General features: G+C 39.2%; 1 protein-coding gene across 3 annotated transcripts in view; it reads right to left on the bottom strand.

Moving 5' to 3' along the window:
- Positions 1–18389, bottom strand: part of NEBL (nebulette) — a gene marked incomplete at its 3' end in the record, with an annotated part of 357458 nt that overhangs the window by 33369 nt on the left and 305700 nt on the right. Inside the window, exons 13-18 of one of the 3 annotated variants that reach the window (XM_080918598.1) lie at positions 13472–13582; positions 9171–9281; positions 5305–5415; positions 5057–5167; positions 2572–2676; positions 923–1015 (exon numbers count right to left, since the gene is read on the bottom strand). The exons of the other annotated variants lie outside the window; for them this stretch is intronic. Coding sequence (XP_080774724.1) covers positions 923–1015; positions 2572–2676; positions 5057–5167; positions 5305–5415; positions 9171–9281; positions 13472–13582 — 642 coding nt within the window. The remainder of the gene's footprint in view (positions 1–922; positions 1016–2571; positions 2677–5056; positions 5168–5304; positions 5416–9170; positions 9282–13471; positions 13583–18389) is intronic. 3 annotated transcript variants of the gene reach the window in all.

The raw sequence follows: 18389 nt of genomic DNA, 5'->3' as shown, positions 1-18389 counted from the left end.
CACCCAGTCACATGCTCTGGACATCACCTAACACTGAGTTAGCACTGATACATGTCTTGAAAGCAATTTTCTTTGGTTGGCTTAAAGGAAAGGTCTGAAAGGTTACATGCCAAACATTAGAGGTGAAGAGATGGATCATGGAAGAAATGTTAAGGAAAGAGGCATTTTCCACATCCTCAACAAGAAACTAAATGTATGAATACACACAGAAGAACCCCACTCCTGGAAGGACAATAAATATCTCTTGCTATGTCAACCAACAAATGGGATCCATTTTTCCTATAGCACTAAATACCTCCCCTACCATTCTCCACAGTCAAAAGCGCCATAGCGCAAGATCTTTTTACAGTTTATACTCAACTGATGTGTTCTTTGCTGAGGAGTGGAGGGGAAATAAGGTCAGAAAACAGAATTGCTGGCACAGAGCTATGTCAGGAAAAGGCTTAGAGATGTGCCTGACACAGGAAAAAAGGAGTTGGTGCTATATTCAAAAAACAAAATCTGTACCTTTGCATCAGCTACCAAATAAATGTGTTAAGCCCTTTGATCATTTTATTGGGGTAAAATTCCTTTGCTCCAAGAGCTGGGACAATATTCCATATAATCCTTTCTCTCCAAAATAGAACACAGCTAAAATTCTGTTTCAAAAGATGAATCGTAATCCTAGCTTCTCTTAAAATGGCCCATGTCTTCTTTGCTCTGCTCTAAGTGAAGCAAAATAGAGCTCCAGGCTCTAGGAGAGCAAAGCTGATGCTTCCTCTCTGGAAGGCAGACCTTTGATGGCTGATGTCATTGATGACATTGTCTTTCATGAACGTGAAGAATAAAAGATAAAAAGCAACCTATTGAGAACTAAAACTAAAGCTGCTCATGTAACCCCTGTCTCTCTCAGAAAGGATAATTAATGTTGTGCAGGACTTACTGAACTAATATTGTGCTGGTTTTTCTTCACTCGTTCAATCTCTGGAGTATTCCTTACAGCTGTGCCAGCTCCTACTTCCTCCTTGTAAGATACCTTCACAGTGAGGAAAGGAAAACAAGACCTGTAAGTTTATTAAGATTCAAGTCCTAGATCTGCCCATTACAGAAGCAAGACTGTTCCTCGGGTTTTATAGTAGTGTGGATTTATAGTAGTCTCATTTGTGACTAGCAATATTACACAAATCAATGAAATAGTCCATTATAATAATAAATGCTGACTTTGGTTTCAGATCTCATAACTTCTTAGCCCAGTTCATACTTGCTCAAAGGCAAGAGGAGTGCCTTAGCTGGGGGCAGAATATTTTCCCTAAGAATAGAAATTGGCAATCTCCAGTTTCCTGTTTTGAATATAGATATATATGCCACATGAGTATTTGAGAAAATAAAATAAAATAAAAGCCCATATTAAAGAAATTCACTCAGCAGCTAGCATTTAACCCCAAAGAAGGGAGGTTTCACACCACTGCTAATCTTGTGAATACAAAGGTAATTACTGTCTCCTAGGAAAAGACTATCACCAGCCTTGGTTCCCTTATTTTTCTCATCTTCACCTTTCTCTCCATCCCTGACATGTACTTCCAAACAGAAAGGAAAACAAAAACAAAAGTTGGCCACAGATAAACAACAGCCCAAAAAAGTCACATGAGGTCAGAATGATCCCATGTCAGGCACTGACTTATCCAGTGAGCACCACAGGGGTGGGGAAGAGGAGGTGGGGTGTAAGACTTGAGCTGAAAGATAGGAAACTTAGGAACATCAGGGATCACAGGAGTCAGGAGCAGCCTTTTCTCTGGTCCTTCACGTGAGAACTGTCCATCTCTTGGCACAGTCTGGACCATCTAAGGGCAATCCCTGACTTACCAGAGAGTCTGTCTGTTCTGAAAGTGACTCGGCCAATTAATTAAGAAGTGGAGAGCATTTCAGAAGTCCTCAAACTTAATGGCATTTGTTTTATGATCCCTTTTGGACTAAACATGTGCTTAAGTGCTAAATGACTGAGACAATTCTATATTATAATGTTTAATGTTATGGTCCATTTAATAATTTCATAATAATTCAAGTTTATTCATTTATCGATTAGCAGAGGCCTACTTTTTTTTAAAACAGTATACAGACAACTCCTTCAAAATAAAAATATATGACTTGGTTTTGAACTAGTAAGTCTCTAGGTAAGTCATCCATGCAAATTAAGTAAAAATCACTTGCCTAGCATGAACAAGGACCAAGATATAATCTCTAGAGCCACAAAAATAATAAATAAATGAACAAGCAAACATACCATAATTTCAACCCTGAGAAAAATACAACTTGGGGATTCCTCAACCAAGATAGCTAAAATCAGGCTTTCTGACAGCCAGCAATTGACCTGTCTCCTGTGGAGAGTCTCAGTCATAACACAAGTGCACTAAGAATGATTCATGGCGCTATCTTAGCCGGCGTGCATAGGGGGTACATGCAGCGTCGATGACTTCTGTGTTTAGACCTACATCTTTTCCCCACTATCACTTAGCATATCCATGCAAATATTCCAGAATCCAAACAAGGTCTGCAATCCATCTAGCCCCAAGCTCTTCATGAGCAGCTACTCACGATGCTAATGTTCTGCTGTGTTGCCTTGATTCTCTGAATCTCGGGAGTCACTGCCACGGTGGAATAGTTGGAAAGCATTTTCTCAGCTTCATCTTTATACTTTTTCTAAAATTATAAAAGGATTACAAATTAAAAGTTCTGTGTGCTGGGAGGACAGGGGGATAGGACACCCCATCCAACTCAACACCATACCACATGTCTGCAACTCATAATTTAAGATTCAAGGTAGCTCTTGACACAGTCATTAAAGTCAAGGATGTTGATAAACAGTCCGTCACAGCAGCTGTTGAGACACCTCAGATTGACTTCTGTGCTTCCCCTAAACTTACTTGGTACCTACTATTCTTCTTAATCATCATCTTCTTCTTCTTCTTCTTCTTCTCCTCCTCCTCCTCCTATTATTCTTTAATACTTATTTATGTATTTATTTCATGTATATGAGTACACTGTCACTGTTCTCAGACACATCAGAACGGGGTATCAGATTCCATCACAAACAGCTGTAAGCCACCATATGGTTGCTGGGAATTGAACTCAGGACCTCTAGAAGATGAGTCAGTGCTCTCAACTACTGAGCCCTCTTTTCAGCCCGGGACTTACTTTTCTAAGTGCAGACAAACTCAAACTCTGTTCTATTGTCTCCAGCACTCCTGGGGTTACCCAACCCTCTGTACCTACCTTGTTATAAACCTCAGAATTGGTACTTTGTTTTCCACTTTTGGTAAAGATCAGTGGCTAAGGATAGCATGTTACTAAGATTATTACACATTTTGAGTTCCTCTTCAGTAAATGAGCTACAATGAGCTCCTTTAATAAAGCATGGGTTTATCTTATTGTGGAACTGACATCATTTTAAATATCCAACACACACTTATTCAATCAAACAGATAATCATTATCAGATGGAAATGAGGCACTAGCTAGTAAGTGTGGAAAATGAAACTCAACTCAAGCATCCTAGTTTGTGTGGGTCACTGTAATACATATCGGCACTTACTAACTGAAATAAGCAGTGGACTTGGTGACACACAGCTGTCACTGTGTCCTCCTTACTGACTCACATCTCCATCTGTGTGCTTCATGTTTCGCCCTAACATTTGTACTCAACTTATGAAAACATAGCCAATGTCTCCAAGTTCCTTGTTTTCATGCAGCATGGGGGGATAAAAGACAGAAAACCATGGCCTTTAAGACTTTTCTAGCTGTTGCACATTTCAAGGTAACTGAGGAGCAGACAGATCCCTACACTTACTACTTTGGTTTAACCAGAATTTGAACAATTGTGCCCAGTATGGGTTAAAATTATTTCCATCATAAATTCCGTTGACCAGATTTAATTCTGTGCTTCTAGAACAATTTAATGTTTCTCATTCTTCTTTGTTACTATTTCCACTGGGTTGTATTTCTCAGGTAACTTTATAGCAAAGGTATGATTAAATACTGTTTATTTCCCCCCTTTAAATCAGATTTTACAGGCAACTTGTGCCTCTACAAATATTTTGTTTGGAGGTATTATTTTTCTCATGTTTACTTTTTCAAACCAAGTGGTATAAGTCTTTCCTTCATCCCTATTGCCTACTGGGTTCCTCTTCCCCCTTCCCATCCGACCCTTCTTTCTTCTACACATGGCCAACCTTTCAGTCCTTACTCTCTGCCTCTTTCTGTCTCTCCCCCTCTCTCTCTGTCTCTGTCTCTCTGTCTCTCTGTCTCTCTCTCTCTCTCTGTCTCTGTGTGTGTGTTTGTGTGTGTGTAATGAGTACATATGCATATTTAAATCCAGATTCTTCACATGTGAGAAAACATGAAATATTTATGCTTTTCAGAATGTTACCACCTTTCTTTCACACCTGGCTTTTTAAATTTGGAGACTATATGTCAGGTATATTTCGCAAATAAGTTTTTCTAAGAAAACTTAGCTCTTCTCCTAATTTTTAGTTTACATTGATTATCAAGTGATAATATAATATTCACTACTTTATTTTATTGAGTGCTATTTAAAATATTATTCATTATGAAATAAACATAAAATACCTTAGAGTTATATTTCTATTGTGTGGACAAAGACTATTCAAAAAGGGTATGCAATGAAATTTTTTTAAAAAAAAAGAGCATTGTGGTCAAAATGTTTTTTGACCTCAAAAAGGGGAGACCATGTGGGACTTTTGCACTTCATAATGGCTACTTAATTAGATCTATAGTCACTGTCCTAAGTAGTAATGCATGTCACATTTGATCATTAAGGTCTTAATAAAAATTGCTAACTTTGAAGACAAGGTCTTCAGAAAGATTTCAGTCAAGGACTCTGAAAACAGGCAGTGACAAGATTAGAGTACGTTGCTGAAAGCCAAGTGGTGTGGGGACCACACTGTGTGCTCACCTCCACACTGGAGTGGCATCCACAGAGTGAGACCACAGGGGCCAAAAAAAAAAAAAAAAAAAAGGTTAAGACATCAATTTAATATTTACCGCAACAATCTTCTACCAACCTGGCTGTAGATTTCAGATGCCCTCTTGGCTCGAAGCATATCTGGGATATCCATGTTCACTTGCATTCCTCTCCCCTTAATTTCATTCTCCAAGTCTTTCTTATATTGCTTCTAACAGAACAGAAAATAATCTCAGCTCTTTGGTGAATCTTCCAAGGTCTTATTGTTATGCATGTGTTTTAACAATAAGGTGACATTCAGACCCTTTTGGAACCTTCCTTGAGACTTTGTGGTCACACCATTCTTACCTGGCTGGCCATCTCAGATGCCCTCTTAGCTCTCTGAACATCCAGAGTGTCTGTGCTGACCTGCATTCCTTTTCCTTTGATTTCTGTCTCCAGATCTCGTTTATAGTCTTTCTGTATAAAATAAAATACATGGTGCTCTGTGGTAATTTCAAAATGGTGATGAAAAAGCATGATGTCATTTTAACATCAGGACTATACATTGTGAAATTAGATCAGATCATATTCTTTTATTTTTATATAGCAATACAGGAGTATGACATGCAGTGATATATTTATACATAACCAGGAGGCTTTGTTTACTAAGTTGCATTTTTGAAAAAGCAAAGAACTAAACTGGGGAAACTTTTGTTTCCCAATGATAAACTTCGAAATGTATTGGTAACTTATAATTTGGTTGGTGACTATCAATAAAGTGACTATAAAACTGTTGCTGTTCTCAATTATTGCAACTTATTCTTCTGTTCTAAACTACTCAGTTTATACAATATTAGCCCAAGTCTCTGGACCCTTTAAGGCTTATATAAACCATTCTAGCCCAACCTTGGGTTTATGTAGTTAGTTCAGGAATGGTGTTCCCTTTCTTTACCATGGAGAATATCAAAAGAGCCTTTTTCTTCTTCCTGGATATGAATGACACTGCTGTCACCCTGTCTGGGAACTACGTCAGGAAGGAAAACTGAACCAAATGACCCTTAAATGATGTATAATCTTTCAGAATGACTGGATATGTACTGGAAAAAGTGTCTATAAGCAACTTTTTCATTGTATGAGCAAACCACCTCTAAACTTGGATGGTTTAAAACAGCACATTGTAGCAGCTTCATTCAAAGAGGAACAACAGGTGTACCGAGAGTCTCAGTCAGAGTTTGCTTTGCTAATGCGTCATTGGCTATAGAAAGTCACACAGTTAAGCCCACAGAAATGGTACAGGTTTACATGATGGAGGACACTAGCCTAACAATACATCCCATTGACATCATTTTTTAAGTTCAGCTTTGGATATCAAAAATTAATAGCAAAATCCCAAACTTTACTTGCAAAAAATTTGAGAACCTATCAATTTGGCAAAATGGACCATGAGTAACTAAGATTATGTAAATGAGTTACATAGAGTATAAAGATTATGGTACGTCTGGAACCTCCCCGGGGCCACATAGAACACAGATGACTCCTCTAAGTCTATTTTCCCTTACTTTCTACGTATTCCATACTTCTTGCTCTAGAAGGGTGCTTTCAGTTGAATTGAACAGTCATCCCACTGGTAATTTTAAAAACTCCTTTTCCTAGCCCTGGATTCCCCATTCTGTTGTAATATGCTTTAATCTGCTAAGGTGAACTCGATGCAGCCTCTGACACAGAATAAGAAAGGTTCATGAAAGTACAGATATTGTGGTAAAAAACAAACAAACAAAAACAAAACAAAACTGCACACATTAAGTGGGCAAGAACTGAGACAGAATCCGGGCTAAAGTGAAATGTAACTTTTGAAATCATGCTATGCTCTACTTTAAACCATTCCATAATTGTATAAAACTGGCTTTTTTAGGATCTGCCTTGCCCTCAGAAATTCTGTTATACAAAAAGCTTCTGACTCTGTTTCGACTGTGGCCCCTGGGTGTCCCTCAAAACCACATCCTCTATCAGGCACCTCTCATCTAGCACACACTGATCAATGGTTCATTCCTAGAACTAGAAAGGGAGCCAGCCAAGAAGTTTAATAGAAAGAATTGGAACTGTGGACACGTATGTGTGCTAAATTATAGCAGGAAAACTCAAAAATGTATGGAGCAGTCCAGATTAAGCAAGGGTGTAATGTTCTCACCTGGAATTCACAAGTGTTGGGTACCTATCACTGCCAAAATGGCTCCAACCAACCTATAACTTCATACCCAATATGTGTCAGTGATCAAAGACTCCCTGACCTGGCTCCGTCCCCAGCACTTTGACACCCTACCTAACTGCTTATTCATCTATCCGCTCACCAATCTGGACCTGAACATGATGAACTGTTCCCTACTCCTGATCCACTTTCTACTTGAAATGAAATTTTGCCTTTACGCCTCTTGACTTCTGTAGCTTTGCTCTTAAATCTGACTTCAACTGTACCAGCATTAGTACCAGCAACTCCCTGTCTTTACTGATCTGGTTCATTTTTTATCTATAAAGACTCTTTCTTAGTCTACTTTTAAAACCTCTTGAACTTTGAACTCTGCCGCAGTCTCTTTTACTTGAATTTATTCTTTAACACATGCCTACATATTCATTCTTTAATATTTTATGTATGTGTGTATATGTGTGTGTCTCCATGTATATATATATATATATATATACATATATATATACATATATATATAGGTATACATTCTTACACAAGAACATATACACACATATACTGTGTGTGTGATGCATGATCAATAACAGTAATTAAGATTAGAACAAAGAACTTTTATTCACCTGTTCAAGCAACTAATATGGGTGGATTTTATTACAAATTATAGTCATTGAAACTGCTAAGCTTTATGAATTTTTTATTCAATATATGCTAACATTGTAGAAAGACACAAACATGTCCATGTATGTTTCTAATATAGCTCACTCATGACAGCATCAGTCCTGATAACAAATATGGTACCTTAGTTTGGAGTGGGAAATTTTAAATGCATTTACAACAGTGTTACAGCGACTAATTGATGAGCAGAATTAAAGTGACACCTAAGACCTGTGTATTCCAATTTGAAGAAGCAGGAGAGAAATTAAAGGTTCTGATTTTGGCATATCATGATGAGATCTAACTACACATGTAGGCAACAGATGTTTCAATGGACATAGTCACATCCATGCTAGAAATCACACAATGTTTCTAAAAGGGCTAGGCAAAGTATAGAAAGCAATGCAAAAAAATCTGTAATAGTAAATGAATATAAAGCAAAGGAAAGCATACAGTATTCAAGATCTACTTAAGTCTCTGTATATACAAGATCATGTCTGTCCACAGATCATACATACAGTAAACTCCTAACAATGGCTAGTCACTCTATGAGAATCACAGTAGCTCCCAGAGTAGCCCCAGTGAAATCCTACCACCAAACCTTGAGAAAAGCAAGTCACTTCCTTGATCTGCACCTCAGCTTTCTGTGTTACTCTTATAAAATGTAAACACTACCAAAATCCAGTGGCTTATTCATACTCTCAAATCGTTGGGGGAGTTTTGAAAAGCATGCTGCCTAATCTCAGGTATCTCCCTAGAAAATGCATATAGTCTGATCTCTATGGCTCTGTTATGCCCACATCTTCATGTATATTGCATGAAAAAAGAGTGGCACTGAGTGGAGGTAGGTACATAGTTAGTTAAGATATAACAAGTCTTAACCTCAAGCAGTGGATATAAAGTGAGCAAAGAATGTCTTCTAAACACACAATCACACAGAATCAAAGATTACACTCAAATTAAAGCCTCTACATATAGTCTTTATATTTCCCTCAAAACAGTGGAAACACAAATATGCCAAGCAAAATATGAGCTATCCTAGAGAAAATGTCCTACAAAAGTATTTATCATACCCTAGATTAACATGAAATGTATTGTATTACAGGACGAACGTGTATCAGGGTGCGTGTCCCTGTGTGCATGTATGTGTGTGTTCTGTTAAAATGGCTTTTTCCAAGCTTCTTTTGATGGATTTAAAGGCTACGAGCTATGCAGAGACTATAAATCTCCAAATAAACATCATGATTTGAAGTAATTTCCATTTAAACATCAGCACCACCACGGAGCTTTGAGAGGTTCTACGTGCTCATCATAGCGTTGGTAGGGTTTGCTGAGTACAAATATTGGAGTCCCCGGTCTGGGAAGCCTCTCCACTCACCTCGCTGGCTATCTTGGCAGCTCTTCTGGCACGTTGTATTTCAAGAGTATTGGTGTCAATTTGCATCCCCTTCCCTTTAATTTCTAACTCCAGGTCCTTCTTGTATTCCTTCTATAAAAACATTCAACAGAATGTGGTCACTCTGTGAACAACATAGACTTTTACAGCCAATGATACCAAAACTAACAAACAAGCAAACAACCTAAACACACATTTTTAAATGACCAAGAGAGGGTGTGAGGTGGCTCAGTGGATAAAGCACTTGTCATATAAGCAGTAAGTTTGGAGCTTAAATCTCCCAGAAGCCACGTACCCTTAACCAGACACATCAGTGAGCTCTGCGTTCAGCAGAGACTCTCAGTTAATAAAGAAGAGAGAAATCAAAAGAGATACTCAGCACCAACCTCTGGTCACATGCCACACCCATGTGTACTCACACAGATGCAAACACACATACATGAATGCACATGCACCACACACACACAACACATGCATTTATGAAGAAAGGAAAAAGGTAACTGACCAATGTCCAAGAGAATACGATGCTTATTGCTGTGAATAAACACTCAGAACTAAGCATGTTGGGAGAATACAAAATTACAACCACTATTCTCACTGGAGATGTTTTTATACTGTTGAAAAAGCAGTCGTTGAGTGGGACTCTTCATGGAGTGCAATCTTGGAGACTGAGAGACAGGTAAAAGGATGCAGCATGGTTCATGATATAGGAAGAAGACTAGGGATGAGTCCAGCACACTCAGCAGCCAAGCTATGTTGTACTACAGATGATTCCTGTCATCTCTGTGTCTGTGAAATGGGGGATGAGCATGGCTCCATGCTAGATCCACGGTGAGGTAAAGGAGACAGTGACAAAGAGCCCAGCATCAGTGGGCTTAGCAAAAGAGGGATGGCTTTCTCTGCTCTTTGTTCCTGTATGACCACCCTGTTTAACCCCCAGGCCCGGGGCTTGGTTTTGCTGGTATTCCCACTGCCATCGTAAAACTCCTTACTCAACCAGCCCTGCCATTGTAAGTATACAGTAAACTTTATAGAGATAATTGACAGTAACAAGATTATCGCCTCAATGAACACTGCTACATTGTTACAACTAAAGCAGATCGCTCCAGCTACTAGCAGTCTTCCCTGTTTCCAAATGAATTTCAGGATCCCTTTTCTCTTTCTGTGAAGAAGGAAAACAGGAACATTTTGAATTCTTTACCTGTGTACATCTTTTTTATTTCCTACACTTATCTCACTGTTCTGGCAAAATTTTAAGCACTGTATTGATCTGGAGAGGAGATAGAGGCTACGTCTTGCTCCTGATTTTAATAGCATTGCTTTGAAATTTTCTTCATTTAGCAGAAACTGTGGGTTTGACATAAATGACAACCTTTATAATGTTGAAGTATGGTTTCTCCAATCCTATTGTCTCAAAGACTTTTATTATGGAGAGGTGTTAGATTTTGTCAAAAGAATTTTATCTGTCTACTAAGACGATCATTTCTTTAAGTCCATTCACAGGTTTTATTACATTTATCAACTTGAACATGTTAAACAATCCCTGCATCTCTGGAATAAGGCCAACTTGGTCAAGGTGAATGATCTTTTCCTGTGTGCCTGAGCTGGTTTGTTGTGATAATTCTCTATCATTTCTAATTTTATCAGTTTGGATCTTCTCTTTCTTTTAGGCAGTTTTGTTAAGGTTTGTCAATCTTGTTTAGCTTTTCAAAGAACCAACTCAGTGTAACTGGCTCTTTGTATTGGCTTGTTTGCATATTCATCCATATTTCTTTCATTTCTGCCCTGGTTTCAAGTATTTGTCCCACCTACTGCTTCAGTTTGATTTGTTTTTGTTTTTTTCAAGCCTTTTGAGTCTGTTATTAAATTATCTATTTGAAGTCATCTCATTATTAATGTAAGAATCCAGAACAAAACATTTCCTTCTTAGGATTTTGGTTTTCATTGCATCCTAGAGATTTTTGTTACATTTTTATTTTTATTTAATTCTAAGATTTTTTTTTTAATTTTCCTCCTTCATTTACTCAGTGGTTTAAATACTTGACAATTGAATAATTTAATCTCCATGAGTTTGTGCATCTTCTCACTATCTTTTGGTATTAAATTTTGATATTCTTCTTATCTACTTATCAAGCTTTTCTGGATTGTGGTCAGATAGAATACATGGAGTTAGTTGGATTTTTCTAAATTTGTTAAGACTTCCTTTGTTTATTAAGGTATTATATGTTCTAAAGACGCTTCTGTGGCATACTGAGATGGAACAATGTGTAGTATTTAGGTAGAATGTTCTGTAAGTACATTGTAGGTCCATATGTCCTATGATGCTGTTTGCTCCAATGTTTCTTTGGTTACATTCTGCCCATTGGTGAAAGTTCGCTTTTAAGTCAACTACTGTATTGGGGTCTGTGACTTAATGCTAGTAGTGTTTGCTTTATAAAACTGCATGCAGCCAGTTTTAGTGAACTTACATTTAGAATCAATATCCTCTTGGAAGATTGAAATGAAATAAAGTGCCCTGCTTTATCTCCTCTGATTAATTTTGGCTTGAGTCTTTTGTGTTAGTTCAGAATGGCTATGCCTGCTTATTTTCTGGTCCCATTTGCTTAGACTATTTATCTCCATCTTTCACTCTAACATTATATCTAGTCAAGAAAGTGGGGTTTCTTTCTTGTAGAAAACAAAATGGTAGATGCTGTTTTCTAATTCAGTGGGCTAGTCTGTGTCTTTTGATTGGGTCTTTTGATTGGGGACTGGATCAGAGTGGACAGGTCTGAAGCAGGACGGTGGGGTTTCTTTCGAGGTAATTGAGGCCATAGTGATCAGGCACCTATAGCATTATAGGTTCTTAGATCTAAGGTTCTTAGATCAGAGTGGGTGAGGCCAATGCATAGGAAGTGAGGTGTGTGCTGGGTGCCTCCAGTGAGGTGTGCATGTGACATGCAAATCATCGGGACCAGGAAGAATGTTGAGGTAGAATCCCAAAATAATGACCAGAGAAGGAACGGGAGACCGAAACTACACATTTCATGTCTTCTTAGAAAGTTCATATAACACCTCACACCAGTCAGACTAGCCAAGATCCAAAACTCAGATGACAGCAGATGCTGGCGAGGTTGTGGAGAAAGAGGAACACTTCTCCACTGTTGGTGGGGTTGTAAACTGATACAACCACTCTGGAAATCAGTCTGGCGATTCCTCAGAAAATTGGACATAGTACTACCTGAAGATCCAGCTATTCCACTTCTGGGAATTTACCCCAGAGACACTCCAATATACAACAAAGACACATGCACCACAATGTTCATTGCAGCTCTATTTATAATAGCCAGAAGCTGGAAAGAACCCAGATGTCCTTCAGTAGATGAATGGATACAAAAATTGTGGTACATTTACACAATGGAGTACTACTCAGCCACCAGAAACAATGACTGAACAAAATTCTTAAGAAAATGGCTGCATCTAGAGAATATCATCCTGAGTGAGATAACCCAGTCACAAAAGAACAGACATAATATGCAGTCACTGATAGTGGGATGCTAACCCCAGAGGCTTGGACTGCTCCAGAAACAACTCACAAACTGTGTGAAGTTCAAGAAAGAAAAAAAAAAAAAACATTATGCTCAATCCTTACACACTAAGAAAACTTAGTTGCCTAATTCCGGGTTACATCCTGTTTTACATGTAATTTTTGCTCATTTTAACTAGTAAGACCTTATAATGCAGAGTATCAAACCTTAAAAAAAAAGCTTAAAAATTTGTACATTTATATTTGTTTTTTTTTTAAATAAAGTTCTTCAATTTAAAAAAAAAGGCAGCAGAGAAGACAAAAAAATAAAAAAAGAAAGTTTATATAAAATGAGACACAATTACTTTCACTCCGTACAGAGGTTTAACTCCTTAACAACCATAAGAAGACCAGGAATGTTTCTTAAAGAGCGAGGCAACACAAGTTGCTCGATTGCATCTGTTGTCAGGACACATGGCCAGTCCTGCCTCCCCACCCCCCCACCCTTTTATTTGCTTCTAAATAACTAGATCAGATCTCATAGAAATATTTTGCCTGAGTACAGATTTATCTTAAATGACTATTTTTCCCCCACAACATATAGAAAGATTGTGAAGATGAAATTATCTTTAATTTGTTATCTGGGGAAACCTAAGACATGGCTGTGTATTATCATCTACACATGAGTAGCATCATCTAGAACCTTTGGGAAAGCTGCATGGCTGAAAAAAGAAGCTGAGAATGTTCTCATTCTGAGCTGCTAAATGGATCTACTCACCTCACTGGCCATTTCAGACGCTCGCTTGGCTCTCTGAATATCAAGAACTTCTGAGCTAAGTTCCATTCCTTTCCCTTTTATTTCATTTTCCAAATCTTTCTTATATTCTTTCTGTAAGACAAGAATAGAACATTTCATTTGAAGATTTCTCCACAATTATTTTAACTTATATACCATTTCACATGTCTTCTAGAGACTGAAGACAGGAGAAAATACTGCTAGGAAGGAAAAAGTAGATGCCAAAATTCCCATTGCTGTTTCATTCGAACGCGAAGCAACATCCCTGTTACCGGTGTTTTGTTCTTTTTCCCAATTGCTTTTGGCATCATACTGAACTTTTTTAAAAAGATACCTTTCCCTTTAAGAATTGGAGAAAATTTTAAGAATACATATGCTTCTTATTATTTGAAGTGATTTTAAAAATATCTATTTGCAACTAACCATCAGACTAAACTTGGGGACTCCAATGAAGGTGCTAAAGAAAGGACTGAAGGAGCTGAAAGGGTTTGCAACCTCATGGGAAGAACAAAATTATCAACCAACCAAACCCTCCACAACTCCCATGGACTAAAACACCAACCACTTAGCACACATGGAGAGACCTATGGCCCCAGTTGCATATGTAGCTGAAGAGAGCAGTGTTGGCATCAATGAGAGAAGAGGCATTTGGTCCAGTGAGGGCATGTTTTCCCAATGTAGGGGAATGCCATGGCACTGAGGGTGATCAAGAGAGAGTGGAAACAGGAATAGGGGATGGAAGCAAGGTGGGGGAAAGGGATTACATTTCAAAGGTAAATACAGAGAGTGTCTAATAAAAAATTAAAAAATCTATTTGATATGAATTTCTAAAAGAACTTATAGGAAAAGAACTACAAAGCCACAGCTTGCTATAGCCAAAGGTGTTTTAAAAATTGTATTTTATTCAAAGATCTGTTGTTTTAAAAAATGAATAATTTTCTTGAAACTGATAAGAGACTTTGAATATCTATCTTAATAACATATATTTTAAAAATCTTTAGGAATAGCCTAGGCTTACCTAGAAATCACAGACAAATATGGCCTTGAAGTTCTAACCTTCCTCTCCCCACATTCGGAGTGCTGGGATTATAGGTGTGTACTTCCAAACATATTTTATGAGGTGCAGAAATGGAGGCCAGAGGGCTTTGTGCATGCTAGGTAAGTACTGAACTTACCAGCTGAGCTATATCCCAAACTGTGACACCGCATTTTAAGTGAGCATAGTTGTTTTACCCAAACCCTTGTTTCCTCTACTGAGGAAACGCCTGTTCCTTTATTTACTTACACTGTAAAATTCCATCAAACCAGGTTTCATTTTATGACTATTTTCTTAAATGAAACATATATTTCCCTTTAATGATACGAAATTGGGTTTCTGTTAATTCTGGAGTTCATGTTGTATAGACACACACACACAGAGACACACAGACACACACACACAAGTGCGTGCATGCGTACGTGCGTGCGTGCACACATATCCTGTAGTATCATTAAATTAGTCTGACTTCTGATCAAACAGTAGCTGCTTTAAGAGACATTGTCAAGCCTGCCTGGGATTTTAGAAATAGCTCTCAGTCAAATGACATTGATGAAAGTCACAACCTTTCCACTAATTTGGTCATGTGACCTTTAGGAGGCTTTTGAGTAACTCAGTCTCCATTTTCATTTTGGAAAAGGGAAGTAAAATAAATGTCCTATTAATACCAAAGGGCAATGGAGGAAAATTGGGCAAAATGTTGGAGCAGCCAAAGGCCTTACATAAAACATACATCTTAAAATATAAAATGATACTTGGGAGACACTACATGGCAATATAGAACCATAAAGTAAGGACTATAGATTTCATTACAGCTTAGAGCTTATATGTAAAATTTCTAATTATATCAAGCAACCAAGTGCATTTTTCAGTTAGCTATCTCTATGTAACTAGCTAAAAGATTGGCCACAGCCATTATGAATAAAATACTTGTGTCCCTCCAAAAATCAATATGTTGAATCCCCTGCTCCCTTGGGAAGTATTTGGGATTCTATGAGGATATGAAGGTAGGTAGGACCATGCTGAGATTATAGGCTCCACAGAAAAAGAGACTAGCATTCCTTCTTCTTCTGCGGTGATACAGAAAGCAGCTATCAGCAAACAGGAGCAGGGCTCTCACCTGGAGCCAAACCCACCAGCAACTTGACTTGAGGCTTCTTGGTTTTCAGAACCAGAAGAACTGTCTGATTTCGAACTACTTGGTTTACAATATTTCCTTATAATATCACTAAGCTGCTTGCTCCAGTGAACAGTTTTGTGGGCCTTTTCCTATTTCTGTTTCAACATTCACAATCCTCAGTCCAAAATGGTATCAATTACATCTTGCAATTTTAATTATAAGAAACTCACAGCATCATTGCTCAGAACACTTCCTTTGAACGCATTAGAGTCATATTTTCCCTATTAAGAAAGAAAGGACTAGCCAGGAAGAGTGGAGGACCAGTCTCACTTTGTCACCTGTATGCCAAGGACTGGAAGATCCTGCTGTAGCATGCATACAGCTTTACAACAGAGCAGTACCAGGACACTGCCAGTTACTTCTTCTCAGCTTCCAGGAAAATTTACATGAATAAGAAGGGGACAGGGCAACAGAATTGTATAGAACCTATAGTGCTATTCCGAGGAATCACAGGAATTTCTGATGTTGTGTAAGCAGCAAAAGGCAGCTGTCTCTTGCTTATTAACAGTGCATGATTAAGATTTCATCTCCATCTGGGGCTCATGGTTCAATCTATTCCACTAGTTTAGGACACTTCTTCAGAGAAATCATTAGTTCAAAAATTTAGAATAAGACTTTAGTTTTCTTTTTATAGATGTATTCTACTCATGTGTTATACTCTAGATTGCATTAGCATATAATCACTTGAATGAACATGTCACAGTAGAGCTAGCTTTGAGCAACTGGGGAAAATGGATTAATTTTTTTAAAGTGTTGAAGTACAAGTGTAATGTTTTGGTTTATTGAAGTTAAGACATTTAATTGTGGGGCGCCGCCCACACATTCCCACGCTTCTGTCATTACAAGGTGGTGCGGATATCCGGCTGTGGGGCGCCGCCCACACATTCCCACGCATTCGCCATTACAAGATGGCGCTGATATCTGGCTGGAGTTAGCAGTAAACAAGCCATGTGCGCACAGGCTGGGTAACTTCCGCTTCATGAGTTCCGCCTCTTCCCGTGGCGTCATAGGGCCTGGTGAGTTTCAACCAATCAGGGGGCTCTGCGTCCAAGGCAAGGACTGATCCCTTTATAGGGGACGGGCTGGATAGCTCCTCTCTCTCTCTTCTGCCTCTCTTCCTCTCTCTTCCTTTCTCTTCTGCCTCTCTCTCCCTCTCTCTTCCCCTCTTCTTCCTCTCTTCCCCTCGTTGGTTTTCGGCCGTCTCGTGGAGCTTGTTCGTCCTGTTCGTCTCCTTGGATCTCTTGGTTTTCCCCGTCCTTTTCGTTACGTGAAGCAAGTACCGGTTTTTCCAGATTAATAAAGTTTACCGCAGAAGGATTCTATTTTGTGTGCCGCGTCGTTCTTGCAGGCGAGACGGTTGCGCGGGACATCTGGTGCCGAAACCCGGGACATTCGACCACTTCATCGTCTGCACCACAGAATTCAGAACTGCGGGGAGATTAGTTCGGCAAGGTATGTCTGATCCTGGATCTTTCTTTAATTTGGTTTAAATCCTCCACGGCCGTGTGAAGGGTCTGTAGAGGCTCCGGTCTTCGTCAGTGCAGTTTTTATTCTCTTCCTCTTAATTTCCTCTGTGTCCAACGGGGCTGGTGTTAATTTTGTGCTTAAGTCGGACGTAGATAAGCAGAGGCACCCCTGCGTTCCATAAGTCTTTGTAGATAAAAAAAGCGAGAACGCGCTGAGACTTGCCTTTCAGTTTCGCCTTGGGCCGCCACGCGAATAAGCCGCGGGCATTACATCGCTGTGATGGGCTCTTCACACTCGACCATTACAGCCCTGCAGTCAATTCTTAAGCAGAGAGATTTAGAATTGCCCACCCGCATCTTGCAGCGTTTTGTAAGAGAGGTTGAGCGTACTGCCCCTTGGTTTGCAGTTTCTGGGTCTCTCTCACCAGCCTCATGGAACAGATTGGGTAGAGAATTAAACTGTGCACAGAATGCTGGAAACCTCGGGCCCGGAACCATGGCCATTTGGACGATGGTACAAAATTGTTTAAGAGATGAGAGTTGTAGGCCCGCCGTCGCTGCGGGGCAAGAGGTATTGAGTGAAGCGCAGGATAGGCTATCAGAAGCCGAACAGAGTGAGAGAATGGGCGCGCGCAGGAAAAGGTATTATCCCCCTAAGGAAAAAGGACCTCCAGAAGCGCTGTACAGCGGGAGAGCAGTAACCCAGAAACCCTCAGATTTTTATTCCCTTATGCCCTCTAATGTTAGGAGAAGGGGAGTCAGTTTGTACCCTGTAGAAGACTTCGAGGCTCTAGACATTGATAGCCCCGAGACTTCAGATGATGATTATGAGCGAGAAGGCTTAGACCCAGAAGAGGAGGCAGGGGTAGATGAAGGAGCAGCTAGTTATGAGGAAAAAGGATATTATCCTGACGAGCAGTATAGGCCCACGCGCTTGTCCCCAGTTGTCCCGACAGCGTCTCCTTTACCAGTAGCCCCTCCTTATGAGACACGCGCACCTTTAAAAGCCTTCTCATTCCTCCCAGAGAGAGTAAAGAAACAGGTGCGTCTTGCATTATGCCACAAAAATTTGATGATTTTAAAAGAGGCATTTCCTATATTGTTACAGGTCCTAAAAAGTAAGGGCCTATATATTGCCACAGAAAAGCTCCAGATTTTTGATACTGGTCAATTCCTAGGGTCTGTGGTATTTATTCACTGATAAGATTGTCCCTCAAA

The sequence above is a fragment of the Micromys minutus genome, assembly GCF_963924665.1.
Source record: "Micromys minutus genome assembly, chromosome: 6".
Classification (NCBI taxonomy): Eukaryota; Metazoa; Chordata; class Mammalia; order Rodentia; family Muridae; genus Micromys; species Micromys minutus.
This window is presented reverse-complemented; position numbering and strand designations above follow the sequence as displayed.